General features: G+C 44.2%; 1 protein-coding gene across 4 annotated transcripts in view; it reads left to right on the top strand.

Moving 5' to 3' along the window:
* Positions 1-15,344, top strand: part of CAMK1D (calcium/calmodulin dependent protein kinase ID) — a 218,390-nt gene that overhangs the window by 82,009 nt on the left and 121,037 nt on the right. For all 4 annotated transcript variants that reach the window (XM_064703023.1, XM_064703024.1, XM_064703026.1 and 1 more), the window contains exon 2: positions 12,175-12,306. In XM_064703023.1, the coding sequence (XP_064559093.1) occupies positions 12,175-12,306 (132 nt within the window). The remainder of the gene's footprint in view (positions 1-12,174; positions 12,307-15,344) is intronic.

Raw genomic sequence — 15,344 nt, 5'->3', positions numbered from 1 at the left:
GAATATTTTGTGATTTTTTTCTTTAATCAACTTTTAACCTGTTTGAATACTCTGCAGCCCATCTCTTCAGTGGGCTGGTGTATCACCTTTGTACCCCACACAACCTGTGGCAGCTTCTTCCAGCTGGACCATGCAGAGCTTGGCTCCTCAGCCTGCTGCCAGTGCCCTGCTGTTTGCAGTATTTTTGGGAACTGGCTTTCAGGTAACCTTTACAGTGCATTAGGAGAGAGATTCCTGCAATCCTGATCGTTCCTTCTCACCCTGCCAGTGTTCTCCTGCATGATGGGTCTGTCTGGAGGCACAGAGTGCAACATTGTATACCTTGATTTTCCAGCCATGAATGTCATGAGAGTTCCTTTCCTGCTAGTCAGGCTTTGAAGCCTCCCTTTGGGGAGAAGAAGGATCTCAACAGCACAAAGCCTTCAGGCTGTGGCAGACTGCTTTATTGATGACCCCTAACACTGGATATTAAATGGATTTAACATTTATTCCGTGCTGTTTTCTGTCTTTTAACCACTTTTTTTTTCTTGCAAGGCATTTCTCCTATCCCCTGACATTTCATTCCCTTTGGGGTTCTTTAAACTTCTGAAGTGCAGGTCACCTGGGAGGAAAACATGCTGCTTTCTTTCTGTCCATGAAATGATGCAATAGCTTCCAAAGAAACACAGAAATTATTGCTGTCAGGTTTGAAGATTGTGTTCTCCTCATCAGCTCTTGGGCCATTATATGGTGCCTCTCATCCCTGCTGCCCAAGGTCTGGGCTGGGTTATCTGGACCCACCTGAAGGATGGGAAGCACAGAGGTGGCACTGTCAATGTGTGTGTAGAATGTCAACCTGAGACAGAAATCAGTTCTGAGAAACTTCATTTTTAAAACCAGTCAGGGCGTGTGGCAGTCATCTCCTAGGAAACTGGCCATTGTACTGTGGGATCATAATGTGCTGTGATTGCATTTCAGATAAAGGGAACCAGCCTTGCTGTCAGAGTGTTTCTGCTGAAGTTTTCCAACACAGGAGAACATCCCTGTGCAGCAGTTGGCTTTGGCTGGTGTTTGTGAGCTGCCTGAGGCACTGAGATGGTTCCCCCTGTGCTGCTGTTCACTGGAGGATTGCAGGGCCGGGCTGAGGGAAGTTGACATGGCAGGGCCAGGCCGAGGGAAGTTGACATGGCAGGGCCAGGCTGAGGGAAGTTGACATGGCAGGGCCAGGCTGAGGGGTGGCTGGCCTGGGCCTGTGTTTCACAGGGTGTGCTGGAGCTGTGGGCAGTCCCAGTCTGTCATGGCTCTGGTGAGTCAGGTGAAGCTCAGCAGCAGCAGCTTGCCCTGGGAAATCTGTAGGGCTTCAGTCTCCTCCTTAACAGCAAATTTGGCAAATAAATTAGGATTGTTCTCTATTAAGTCAAAACCAGTTGCTATTAAAGCAGGAATCTGAAGACTTTATGAGCAATGGGGCAGAGATATCAGTGTGTGTCTCACTGCTGATGTTTTCATGGACCATCTCAACAACATGTTGCTTCCATGGACCAGACTGACCTCTTTGGGCAAGGGGGTCTGTCCTCCTTTCAGATGAAATGGAGGAGACACCATCACCTTTTCTCTGTTGTGACTCTCTGACCTGCTCAGCTGCTCTCATGCAGCTCTGCTATGCTGAAAGGGCTCATTCCCTGTCTTCTAACACTTCTAACATCCCATGGGCAAGGCAGCAGAAGGCAGGGATGGCTCCCAGCCTCAGGGGATGGGATTGCTGCAGGGGTCCCTGCCCTTCCCTGCTGCTAAAAGCATGGGATGAGCTCAGAGCATCACTCTTTGGCTTCTGCTTTATCTGGATCCATGGTTAGGCTGGGGAGGATTTGGATGGAAGCTGGTGCAGCTTTTGGTTCCTCACATCTCCCTGGGGAGTTTATTTCTGCCAGTCCCTGTGTAACTCCATGACATCAAAAGATGCGCCTTCAGAGCAGTGTGGAGGATTGTGACAATGACTTTATGGGGGGAAACGTGTGCTGGTGCTGAATCTGTTTGGAAAATTATCTTAGTAGGCTCAACACAGCACCATGAAAATGGAGCCATGGAGAAATTCCTCATCAGCAGAAGCTGAAAGAAACCCCCTTTTTACACTCAGTTTTCATGAGAATGACCGAGGGTGGCACATGTGGAAAGCATGCGGCAATTCTTTTTTGCAGAAGTGTCTGTGAGTTGCAAAGGCCCTGGTAACTTTATGTGCAGTTAGACTGAAATAATCTTTGCCAGAGTGTTTATTTTCAAGCTTGCCAGTTGCTAGGCAAACCAGTTTGCTGAGTTTCTTAATGTACCTCAGCTCAGGCATGAAGCCACATGTGGATACATGAGTGAAGAGGCTGGGGAGTAGAAAAGCAAGTGCTCTTCCCTGTGTTTTGAGAGGTGGCCATTGGGAGTAAAGCTGCAGATGGAGCTCTGAATATCCTGCAGTGCCTTTTCCTACCAGAGCTAAGCTCTGAGCTATAAAATTTGTATTCCACCATACTGAATTGTCTTTCTCTCTCTCTCTTTTTTTTTTTTTTTTTTTTTTTAATTCTGATCTGCAACTTGGAGTGGGCAAGGATACAAAATGCGCACAATTTTTAGCCCAGATATTTAAAATGGATGTGCAGGGCTGGCTGAGGCAGCAGGATGAGAAGAGGCCAACTGGAGTTTCACAGAGCACAGAAGGGCTGGTGGACAATGGGAGTTGTTCAGCTATGCTTGTGACAGCTCTGAGCCCTGTGCCCTCCTCTTTCAGTGGCTGCTCATCACATTCATGGAGCTGCTTCCTGACTGGGGCTCCACATTGGATCTGGAGGATTGCAGTGGAAAAGGCAGATGCTGGATGATGTGCACTGCTTTCATGGTGCAGTTGTCTAATCTAAATTTGCCCTCAGAATAGGCAGAACCACACTGTGATCATCTGCACTAATGTCTGGGTGTCTCAGGTGATCTCTGTGACCAAAGTTGTGCAGCAAATGGAACAGGGGGGTTTAGGCAAACAGGGTTTAAGGATCCTACAGACACACAGTAGGATTGTCAGTGTGCTGGACAGCACACATCACAGTGTCTGTCATTAATTAATTAATGACAGTGTGCTGTCATTAATTTTGGGTAGGACATAAGCATCTGCTGCAGATGCTTTTCAAACTACAACAGGAATGTGCACTTTTAGACGATGCAAAGCTCCCAGCTTTTAATTAAATTAAATAAAAATCACAGTTATTGAAGTTGGAAAAGAGCTCCAAGACCACTGAGTCCAGCTGTTAATGCTGCCATCTTCACCAGCAAACCACATCCCCAGATGCCACATCAGTCCATGGAGTTCCTGTTCCTCAAGGCCCTCAGCTGTGGAATGGGCAGTGCAGTTCATGAAAGGCAGGGTTGGTGTTTGAAAATCACAGCTCAAGGGATACAACCCTTTGCCTCTGAGCACTGGGAAGGCTACCAGAACTGACACTGTGGCTTTATTTTGTAGAGAAATGTGACAGTGGTCTCAGGTTGAGGGAAGAGACAAGGATCTGACTCCATGTTTCAGAAGGCTTGATTTATTATTTTATGATATATATTACATAAAAACTATACGAAAAGAAAAGAAGAAAGGATTTCCTCAGAAGAATAGAATAGGAAGGAATGATAACAAAGGTTTGTGGCTCGGGTTCTCTGTCTGAGCCAGCTGGGCTGTGATTGGCCATTAATTAGAAACAACCAACATGGGCCAATCACAGATGCACCTGTTGCATTCCACAGCAGCAGATAATCAATGTTTGCATTTTGTTCCTGAGGCATCTCAGTTTCTCAGGAGGAAAAATCCCAAGGAAAGGATTTTTCATAAAAGATGTCTGTGACAGAGAAAGAAATGCCACTTGAATGAATGAGGCGCTGTGCAGACTTTTATATCTTGGACTTGTGAAGTTCCAGACACCTTTAGGTGAAACTCTTGGCTAAATGGACATTTCCCATGGATTAGTCACAGCTGCAAAATTATTTGATCTTTAGGCAGTGGATAGTTCCACCTTCCCTACAGAGCCCTGTAGAAGAAATGTAGGAATTTTTGGAAGCAAAACTGCAGTGTCTGCCTTGCTTTGCTTTGCTACAGTATCATTTACTTGTTCTGTAATTGATTCAGCCTCTTGGAGAATGCCACACTGGGACAGATTTTTTTCTTGAGTTTCCATGTGGAGAAAGAAGAAGAAGGCTCTTTCAAATTGGTGTAATCTACTTAATATGGCCAGATAAGATCTCCAGAAATAATAGACTATGTATATGTCAGTGTTACAATGGGGAAATGCTTTGGAAAAAAAAAATATGGAGATCACTTATGCCTCTAGAAAGGTTTGAGGTCATTCCTAGAAGAAAAAAGGTTATTTTCTTGTGAGAATGCTGCCATCAGATAAACCCTGCCAGACGATGAGCTCCTTTTGACTCATAAGATGAAAGTGGGAAAAAAGGTACTTAAATATTCACTTTGGAAGGAAAGTGATCATCAGTGGGAAAAAAAAAATCTGCTTAACAGCTCATTTGTGAAGGGTATAATGGAAGGAAGATCTCAGTACAGAGAATTGTATGTTTTTCTTGATAGCTTTAGTGTGACTGCCACAGAGGATGTAATGTAAATGTAATAGGCCTTTAAAGACAATACTTCCCTTTCTAATAGGGGTCAGGATTAATCAGAAAGGAGCAAACAGTTCAGGAAAGAAAATGACTGTAATAACAAACACTACTGGGGATCTGAGCTGGGCCAGTTTCCCTTTTTAGCATCCATGCATCACTGTCTCACAACAGACTGCATAGCATCCTATTAAATTAGCATACACCAGGCAGCTCAAACAAATTAGTTCATCTTAGAAAGGGAGAAGATTCTTCAGCAACTTTCATTTTTGGCTGGATTTCTGTGCCTTGTGTGGTTCATTCATCTTTGAACCTAAATTTTATGGCACTGAAGCCTGCATGTCTCGTTCTGCTCTGCCCCTGGTGGCTTTTCTTGGCTGGAGGTCTCCTTGGTTGTGTGTTTGGTGCCTTCACCCAGCTGCTGTGTGAGCTGGAGTGACCAGAGGGGCTGGTGGTGTGTGCCAGGCCCTGCTGTGACCTTGGAATTCATCCTGGAGTAAAGAATTAATCCCAGCTACAGAATGGTTCACATCATTTCCAGGGATGTTTTCCTTGAGTGAAAACCATTGATTCCCTCTCTCAGGGGGTTGTTGCCTTCTGGTGAAGGGGGTCCAGGGCTGTGAGAGAAACCACCTTGACTATACTGCCATAAATTCATGCTTTATGATGTGCAACTTTAAATCTGTGTTTTCTGGCTTCATAGAAGTCTCTTTCCTTTAAGTAGCTTTCCTTTAAGTAGCTGACATGGATTTCCAGTCTTAATCCCAGTTCTTCTAGTGGGTGGGCTCTTTTTTTTTTCCTTTCCCTGAGATTATTAAATATTGAGCAGCTAAACTAGAGGAAATTATACGCCTCAAATGGGCATTAAAATTCTTGCAGCTGACTCTGGTGACAAAAACTGTCAAAACACTAAGCTGTTGTAACCGTAGACAATAGTATCCACAAAAAACAGAAGTTAAATCCAAACAAATAGGAAATGTCTTGGTGGCTACACAAGATCAAAGCTTTGTGCTGCTCATTCTGTTGCAGACTGAAATGGTAAGTGGAAACCCAACTGGTTTAAAAGGAGGTGAATAAAGAAGCTCTGCCTGGAGTGTGTTATTTATTGTTGGGTGGCTCTATCATGGCTATAAACCCTAGCAGAGATTTGGGTATTGATGGGGTTATCTCCTCCCAAATATTTTGTTACAGGGCAAGCAGCAGAATGACTGAAAGAAAAGTCGAATTGGGGATTTCGTGCTGCCCAACCCTGGGCATGGTGACACACAAGCCCACAACACAAGCCCACAGTGGTTTTAGGATACCTTAGACAAGACAAAATGCTGAGGGAATGGCCATGGGGCAATGGCTCAGGGCACAGGGAAAGGTGTGAGTGCTCCAGAAAGGGAATGGCCATGGGACAATGGCTCAGCACAGGTGGGTGTGAGTGTTCCAGAATGGAATGGCCATGGGGCAATGGCTCAGAAAGGGTGTGAGTGCTCCAGAAAGGGAATGGCCATGGGGCAATGGCTCAGGGCACAGGGAAAGGTGTGAGTGCTCCAGAAAGGGAATGGCCATGGGGCAATGGCTCAGGGCACAGAGTGAGGTGTGAGTGTTCCAGAAATGGAATGGCCATGGGGCAATGGCTCAGGGAAAGGTGTGAGTGCTCCAGAAATGGAATGGCCATGGGGCAATGGCTCAAAGCACAGGGAAAGGTGTGAGTGCTCCAGAAAGAGAATGGCCATGGGGCAGAGGCTCAGGGAAAGGTGTGAGTGCTCCAAAAAGGAGCTTCTTGCTGCAGGAACACCCAGCAAAGAGTATCTGTGCCTCTTGCCGTTATTGGAGTGTCCATCAGGGTATAGCAGCAGCATTCTGGCACAGTGGGAGTGCTGTTCATCATCTGTGGTGGGTTAAGAGCAGCCCCAGGCTGCAGCATCAGGCACTTCCATGGGATCATCACTGCGGGCAGGGATTGGGATCAGCCTGGAGAGGGGAGCCGGGGTCAGACACTGCCCAGGGCAGGGCCATGTCTGCTGTTGGAGCAGGCACTCGTGGGGCCCCAAGGTAGGAAACAGCATTTTCAGTCGTGGCTGGGAGGCTGAGTGGAAATTAAATGAGTAGGGAGGCTAAAAATACCAGTGTTAATACAGTGATCCCAGTTGTTGTGCTCTTGCCCAGGCAGAGGAAGCATTGCCATAGAAGGGGCTGCAGGCCTGAACTGTGTGTTTGATGAATGAAAATAGCTAGAAAAAGTATTTGTGCTCTAAAGCATAGATGGCTGCCACCAGATTAGTCAGCTTTTTGCATGAATTTATTTTCAGTTCTTGGGAATATGTAGAGAATTTGGTTTCTGTACCATGTGTAGCGCAGCTCCAAAGTCCTCCTCCTTTCCTCTTGGCTGGCTAAAAACCCTCTCCACACTTCTGTGTTGTTAACTTTGCATTCAAACATCACAAAACTATTGAATTGAATTGTAAATTCATTTTCATGCAGCTGTCAGAACACCAATGGACATGACTTTGGAATAAAAATCTTTATTTCCAACTTTAATTTGGTTTGTGTTGGGATGCACCTGGATGATGTGTGAGGAGAGTGAGGAGGTGCTTACAAAAGCAACTGAAAATTTAAAAAAAAAAAAAAGCTCTGATGTGTTACACAGAGCTTGGGCTTATCCTGCAGTTAACCCCTTGAGGCCCATGGAAGAAGCTGTGAAAATGCTAACAAAGACCATTTTCCCTCTGTGGTGCAGTCCAAAGTAATCTTTCTTTGAAGAGTCAAGGAGCAGAATTTGAGTGTGGTTGCCAAAGCCACACTACGAAAATGACCTTTAGTTTGATTTGTCCCCCTTTGATTCATTCAGACTTTCTGTCTCAGGGTGGATGGACATGGTATATTTTTCAGATGTTGAGTGTTCAATTTTTTCCCCTCCTGGTTTGGCCAGGGCAAAGTACACATGGGATGCCAATTGTACAATAATTAAGAACATTAGCTGTATGCAGCCTGAAGATGTGAAATCTGTTTCCTGGCTATGTCTGTTGACTTAGTGTGGCAGAGCACCTGCTAATGCAGTGGAAAACTGCTCAACATTGAGGCTGAATGGAAAAAAAAAAGAAGTTCTATCCCTCCATCAGCTTTGTCTTCATTTTGTCAGTGTTTTTGTCAAGGTAATTTTTTTGTTGAATGAGAGCAGATTTGCTGTCACAGTATATGCTGTTCATTATATTTCAGAAATTAAATGTTCATAATAAGTTATAGTTCCAACAGAAGAAGGAAAAAACTTACTTGTTCTTTATTTTGCTTTGATCTGCAGGATAGCCTAGCCTTGCAGCCATATTATCATAGAAAATCCAGTCTGGGTATGAATAATGTTCATATTTCAGTGTTAATCTTTAAATTATAATCTTTAAATCTATATAAAAGATAAATAATGCATGAGAAATAATTTAAATTAATCAAAACTTTAAAAAAATTGGCATCTCATAGGATACTGCACAGTCCAGGTGTTTGCAAAGGGGTGAGGAGTCAAAACATCTCAAGCACCCTCTAGAATTTGCAATTATCTCAATGTCACTCATCAAGTCCTTTAACATCTTTTTTTTTCCCCTTACATTGTTCCTAATTCATATGGAAGTGATCTAAATAATGAAATTATTCCATGCCTTAATTAGAAGTTTGAAAAGAGCACCTCCTCCAGGGTAAATGATAATATGGTCTAAACTTTCAAAAATGGGTTGTTGCCGCGCACGGATTTTGGCAGCTGAAAGTGGTTTCATTTTGCAGAAGTTTCTTGCTTACCCATTTCCACCACTGTTCTACTTCCTCAAAGCCATGATACTTTTTTGCTTGTTTGCTATCATCTGCAGGCAGGACAGGGAAAATTCTTGAAGGATTTGGAAGCTCCTCTTCAGAGGGGTGAAGATTTTGTCCCTGGGCGTGTTGGAAAGGTTGCATTTACTCCTTCCCAGCTGAAGGGAATGCTGCATCCCAACCATTGCAGACAATTTACAATCATAATTTTTAGCTAGTTAACCTCTTTTCCAATTTAAAAAATCTATATCACAGTGTGATATTTGGTTTTTTCATTTTTATCATACAGCACTGCTTGGTGATGTTTAATGGAAACCATGGCCTTTTCATAAAAGTCCTGTCATGTCGATGGTGTAAAATGCAATATTTCCTACCCCAAACTTCTTTCTAAAACTTTGCACACAATTGCATTTTAAATCTCAATAAAGAATTGTAATTCATTTTTAAAATGAATTGCTTTTTTCATTAATATGATTATTTTAAAGGCAGTATTAATTCATTTTAGGGAGAAAAAATCTTTAGCAAGCCTGCTGAGCTGGTAGTTCTGTGGAACTGTTTTCAGAAGTTGGGGATTTGCTGTAGGATATATTGCTGTTGCAGGAAAATGAGCAGCCTTATCCTTCTGCCTTTCTCTCTGATATTTACCTATTCATGCCTGAGTCGAGAGGGGTTTTGTGGAGGCTGGACCGTGTCATTAAGAGTGGATGAATTCAGCTGCATGTTTGAAGCGATGAGATAATTGCTTGCCCATCTATTCAGTATTTTGACTCTTCCCTGACTCCAGGAGTATCTTTGCTGCCTCTCCCTTGCTGGTGCTCCCTCCCACGCCTTCTTTCTTCTTGCCCAATACTGCTGAGTCTCTGTTTAACACTCTGATCCCTCTCTGCATCTGTTCCCTTCCTTCTCCTTCCTTCCAGCACTTCACTTCTCTTTCTTTTGTGCACTGACTCATTGCTTTGTCCCTCCCTTGCTCTGTGAGCACAGGGGTGTGTGAAGTGCACAGAACAGTGCAGGCAGCCTCTCTCCTGCCTCCTCACATCTCCCTCCTGCCTCCTCACATCTCCCTCCTGCCTTCCCAGCAGACCCATCCCAGCTCTTCCCAGCATTAGCAATTTCATGCCATGGCCTCAAATAAAAATCAATGTAAAAAAGCACCCTGTCTGTGCCCAGGGTTGACATGGGACCAAACACTTCAGCTGAGCTTCAGGTTATTTCATGCTGTAATGAGAAAGGCTGTTAAGGAGATAGGGAATTGGGTTTCATGAGTATTGCAGAGCTCTACAAAAAAATTTCATTTAAATTCATAGGGGCTCTTTCCAAGCAAGGAAACCATGTCTGTCCTGATAAGTGGAGGAAGGAATCCAGCTAAATGAGGGAGCCAGCTGAAAAAGAGGTGCTTCACTAAGTTAACCATATTGTGTAGAGGGGAAATAAAGGGATTTCCTCTGTTTTGTTGTCTGAGATCAGCAATGAAATGCAGATTGGGAAGGGAGCTCCCTGTATTTTTATAATATCATAAACACTGGGAGAGCTGTGTGATCAGTAAATAATATTCCTGGTGGGAATATTGCAGCTTCCAACACCATTTAACTGAGGACAAGGATCCTGTTCCAGACACAGCGGGGATGAAATGCTGTGCTGAAAGCAGAAGGGATTTGAGGGGTTCATGAAATACAGCTGTGAGTTTCTGACTGCTCAGGTCTGCAACCAAAGCTGGTAAGCACCCTGAGGTCTCAGGGCTTTCCAGCAAAAGGGTTTTATTGCAGTTCTGGTCTGGCTGTCCCAAGCATGAGGGTCAGGATGAAAACCTTATTTGGTGAATTGAATGGCTAGGGCTGTCAATAACAGGAAAGGAAATAACACAATTAAAAACACTCTGGGTGGCTTATTTGTGCAAACCACTTGGATCAGCTGTGAGGACCCTAAATTGGAGCCTGTGATGCTCTGACATGCTGTGGTGGATTATACACAAAGCAGAAAGGAAGAAATCATTCTGCTGCTCCAAGTGGCATAAATGGAGCCATAGTCTGCCCTTTTTAGTAAAAATGAGGCAAAACATTTCTTGGTTCAGAGGATCACTGCCCCACGTGGACAAGCTGTCAAACAACTGCTGTATAACAGCATGCAAAAGTCTTTTTTCCTCAATTTCACTATCACTATTTCCCTATCTGGGGGCTACAAAAGCATTTCTGGGTGCTCAGGTACTTTGTTTCCAGAGCAGCAGCCTCTTCCTTTTGCTTATCCACTTCATGATTCATGAGGCTGTTGTGGAACTCTGGAGCTGCTGGTGAGGTCACAGCGGCCTGCTTGTGTCATCAAGTGCATGACTTAAAAAGGAGCCTGTCCAGGAAAGGAAATTCTTTTCTTTATCCACAAAACATCTAGATAAACAGCAGTTGTCAGGAGTGAAAGCCAGAGAAAGTTGGTGGTGGCCAGATGAGGCTGTGACCAAACAATAACCTTTGAAGAGCAGACTGCAGCATGATTGGGTTTGCTCAGCACCCTCCTGAGCATTGATCAGAGGGAGCTGTGTAGGAGACCAGAATAATCTGCTCATGAGGGGAAGTAATAAAGGAAAGACTATATTTATTTCTTATAAATAAAACACAAACCTTTGTAGAATCATAGAATCAAAGAATTGTTTAGATTGGCAGGAACTGTAAGGATCATATAGTTCCAAACTCCTTCTATTAGACCAGATTGCTCACCCTGATCCTTCAGCTGTCATTGGGTTAGAAAAGCCCTTGGTTCTGATCTCTCTTGGACAAAGTGGGTGCTTCAAGAAGAGATTTTGGTGAGTAGGAAAAATTATTTGCTGTTCCTCATCAGGTCAGTGCTCTCCCTGGCCCAGTACCTTGCTGCTAAACCAGTACCAAGTTCCAGAATACAAGGATGCTCCTAATGTACCACTGCAAATCTGTCCAGAGTAGCAGAGTCTCAATGATGCTCAAATGCTCAAAAAATCTGGGAACCAAAAAAATGAGTGTATAGCACTGACTGTGACGTTTTCCTGGCCTCTTCTTGGTTAGGTCCAGAAGCTTGGGAGAAAGCACTGACAGTGCAAGAAAGAATACTCTGTTATGAAATAACCCAAAGGAGAGGCACTGCCCATTCTTGGCAATTGGCTGCTGTGCTGATGTTTCTTTATTTGTGTAACCCTCTTGGGGTAACCATAGGGAGGCTGCTACTAAGGCCAATGTTTAGACTTGTGATTTAATCCAACTCTTTGGCTTCAGTGGTTACACACATCAGTTTGTGCTGTGGAATAACTCTTGTGATGCAGTCTGAGTCAGGGTTGATCCAATGGTGAGGAGAAGCCCAGGCAGGACCAGAGTGGGGGCCCTGACCTCTTGTGGTGAGTGAGGAACCAGGAGCACTCCTGACACTGCTGTGGCACTTAGCCCTGGGCTGCTTTGTGAGTTACACCTCCAAAAACCTCAGAAAGGGGGAAATACCTCATCCACCAAGTCAGCAGCCAGGCTATGGTCCATGCCCCTGTGTACAGAAATGGTGCTTTCTCATTTTCAAGCTGATATCTCTGCTGGATCATGGTTCTTTATTGAAGTGGTTGTGTTTGGTAAGCCTTTAATGCACTGCATGAGTGTGAATGTCTCCATATGTTTGTAAAGGCAAAGAAAGATGTTTGTAATGTCATTTCTGTGTTTAACAAGAGCAGCTTCCAAAGGACACCAGAAGAACCATGTTCAATGGTTGTGTTTCAGTTAACAGGCTTCAAAGAAATAAACACCACTTTAAACCAGGCTTTTTCTTCTCTTCTTTCAGGGGTGCATTCTCTGAAGTTGTTCTGGCTGAAGAGAGAGCGAGTGGGAAACTCTTTGCAGTCAAATGCATTCCCAAGAAGGCACTGAAGGGGAAGGAAAGCAGCATAGAGAATGAAATTGCAGTGCTGAGAAAGTGAGTACCAGACCTTCATTTCTGCCCCTTTGCTTCAGCTAGACTCCTGCATCTGAGGAACAGTGATTGACAAATGTGACTGACAAGGTGTTCAGCCCATCACAGGCAGACAAGATCATGCAAATTTAAATGGTGCTGAAAATGTTTTGAGAAATGCTCTTCTTTCAGGTTAATGCAGCCACATAACTGCAGAATCGGAAAGGACTGAGGCTAGAGTAAGTCTATGATGCCATAAAAAGACTTTATCCACTAAGAATGTCAGCAGTTGTGTCACAGCATTTGAGCAGAGCAGGAGCAGGGTGATAATTTTTAAATGCTTAAAACAGTCTGTTTAATTGCTCTAAAATGATGACATGCCATGGATTGTCATAGGAGATGGTGTTAACCTGTGCCATAAAGATGAGTGGTACTTTGTACTTCTGCAAGGGAGATGTGGTTTTTTCCCTTACTTTGGCTGGAATACATGGGTAAGAAAAAGGAATTTCACAATTGCTGTGAATTCATTGTAGTTATTAGAGACTCAATCCTTACCTCTTCCTCATCTAATGTCCTGAAGGTGGGATTTATTTCACCTGACTTGAGACATTTGGATCTGAACTTATCACCCTTGACTTTCATTCTGGGGAACAGAAAGAGATTGGTTACTTTAGGATTGGTTCCTGTAGTATGTTTTAAACTTCTGAAAGTACCTTCTCATTGAGTTAAAGGTAGCAAAGGTAGCACAGTTATACAGAACTGCTCTGCACTGGACTGGGACACTCTTATTTCTGCTGCACTTCTGTCCCAGGTGGGACTTATTGCCCCAGTGCTTGGTCATGTCAGAGCTGAAGGCTGATCATCTGGGCACCGTGTGACAAAACAGATCCTAAAATCTGATTGGATGAAGAGCTCAGCCAGCCTAAGTCAGAGGAGCTGGCTCAAGGGCAAATTCAGACATCTCAGCAGGCACAAGGGCAAATTCAGACATCTCAGCTGGCAGAGGGGATCCTTTTTGGTGGGGAGACATAAATGGGGCTCCAAACAGCCACAACTATTTGTAGCAGTGCCTTCCTATTGCTGAGCCCACCTTGGGTCAGTACAAGGTAAACCCAGTGAGAAAAGCAGCATGTTGTCTTGCTGTGTGGTGTTTTTGAGAGCCTGTCATAAAACTCAACCATTGCCATGTCTGTAACCAGGCAATAATGGCCAATAACACAGCTTGAAAGTCTCTGTGTTGATGGGTTTGTCCCCTGATTCTCCTATGGGGTGCAAGGGGGGCAATATCCACGTGCAGTAAGAACTGACTTGCATCAGCCTTGATCCCGAGCTGGCAAGGCAGAGAAATCATTCAGGCTATTTCTTGCTTCTGCACTGTGAAATGTTTCTGTTCCCTGCAAACACATTCCTGAGAAACCAGGAGGCAGCACCCAGGCTGTGCTATTCCAGCTGCAAGGGCAGGAGAGTGAGTGGGCAGAAAATGCCTTAATTTCATGCAATTAGATCTACTCAATCTCTTGTCCTGTGCACATTAGGACCTTAAAAGAGAATGTCCCTTTTTTATCTCCTGGTGTCTTCTACTCAGCTGTTGCTAATACAAACTTTGTCTGTCATTGTCTTTATTCTGAAAATAGACATCCTTGCTTGCAGATGCAGTATTGAATTTGTATGTGCCACCAAGGAAACAATTAGAAAATAACAAACTAAATTCTGCCTACAGCTGAGGAGAACGGATATCAACCTGTTCCTCTGTTTAATGAATTCTCTGCTTCAAAAGCTGTCAGTAAAAATAGATTGAGAGTGGTTGAATGGATCCTGAGCAGCTGTTGCTAAGCTCCATCTAAGTGCCCTTGCTTTTGTTTCTTGTAGCTTAACACTGAGTGGGAATGGCTATTTCTTGTGTTGTCTAATGAATGGGTGGGACCCCAGAGGCTTGGGCTTCCCTGCAGAGCTGTGAGGTGCCACAGCCTTAAATGTACCATGCACTGAACCACCTCATCTGGAGGATGTGCACAGAGGATGCCTGGCAGCACCAGCTGGTCCCTGTTCCCCAGGGGAAGGTGTAGAGACACAGAGGATGGATGCAAAGCAAACAGAAATATGCACATGTGGATGCAAAGCAAATAGAAATAGGCACAGGTGTTGATCCCAGTTTCTCTGACTGGTTTTGTATTGTGCCTTTTGAGGGCGCTTAAAATCTGATGGGGTAAAAGTCCCAAAGACATCCTGCCTGGCTAAAAATGCAGACAAGCCCCTTGAGATCCTTCAGAGAAGGGTCTCTTGTATTACACTGGACTTTCTCCTCCTATCTTCAATCATTAGAATTTTGTTTTCCTCCTGACAAGCTCTGTGCTTTCTGGCAGACCTCTGCCAAGTGTTGTGAAATGCAAGATTCTTCTTGGTCTCTTCTTGATTTCCCCCAGTTGTGTATCAAATTGAGGTCTGGTAGGAAATTCTGAATGTGCTTCCTGCAGTGTCTGACTGCTCTCAGGTGAGCTGCTCATGCCCCTGTATGTGGTGAGCAGGAGTTTAGGAATAGCCAGAGATTGTGCTGGCATGTCCAGGATCAATGCCCACAGTGTCCCACATACTTGGTACCCTCAGGCATCTCTGGTGAAGGCTCATTCCCCTGCCAGTCCTGCCAAATCATTCAGATCTGGCAGAATCAATATGGGAGAGAGTTTGAATGGTGCTGTGTGTTGAAGTAATGTTTAGAGAAACATTTTTTGCAGTCAGGATTAAAAGTCTGAGCATGGAGTACCAGTGATGAAAACATGAATCCAGTGACCAAAAGCTTAGGGTCCCCCTCACCTCTGCTACTTTCCTTCTGTCACAAGAATTATTGCCTGTATCAATATTTCTTGGCTGTGAAACAGTTCTAATTGAAGAGACTTTTGAACAAACAGTTTTACCTGCAGTTGCTTTGCTGTCCTCTCTTGTGTTGGCAGAGTGGATGTGAGAGGTTTCTGGGCCGGGCTCTTGGTGTGAAACCAAAACTTCTGTCAGTCCTTCTGTGTGTCTGGACAGAAAAGCTGTTGGGAGCATTAATCCAATATTCAGTG

Source organism: Zonotrichia leucophrys, chromosome 1A, assembly GCF_028769735.1.
Source record: "Zonotrichia leucophrys gambelii isolate GWCS_2022_RI chromosome 1A, RI_Zleu_2.0, whole genome shotgun sequence".
Classification (NCBI taxonomy): domain Eukaryota; kingdom Metazoa; phylum Chordata; class Aves; order Passeriformes; family Passerellidae; genus Zonotrichia; species Zonotrichia leucophrys.
The sequence above is the reverse complement of the archived record's forward strand: the minus strand, read 5'-3'. Positions and strand labels throughout refer to the sequence as shown.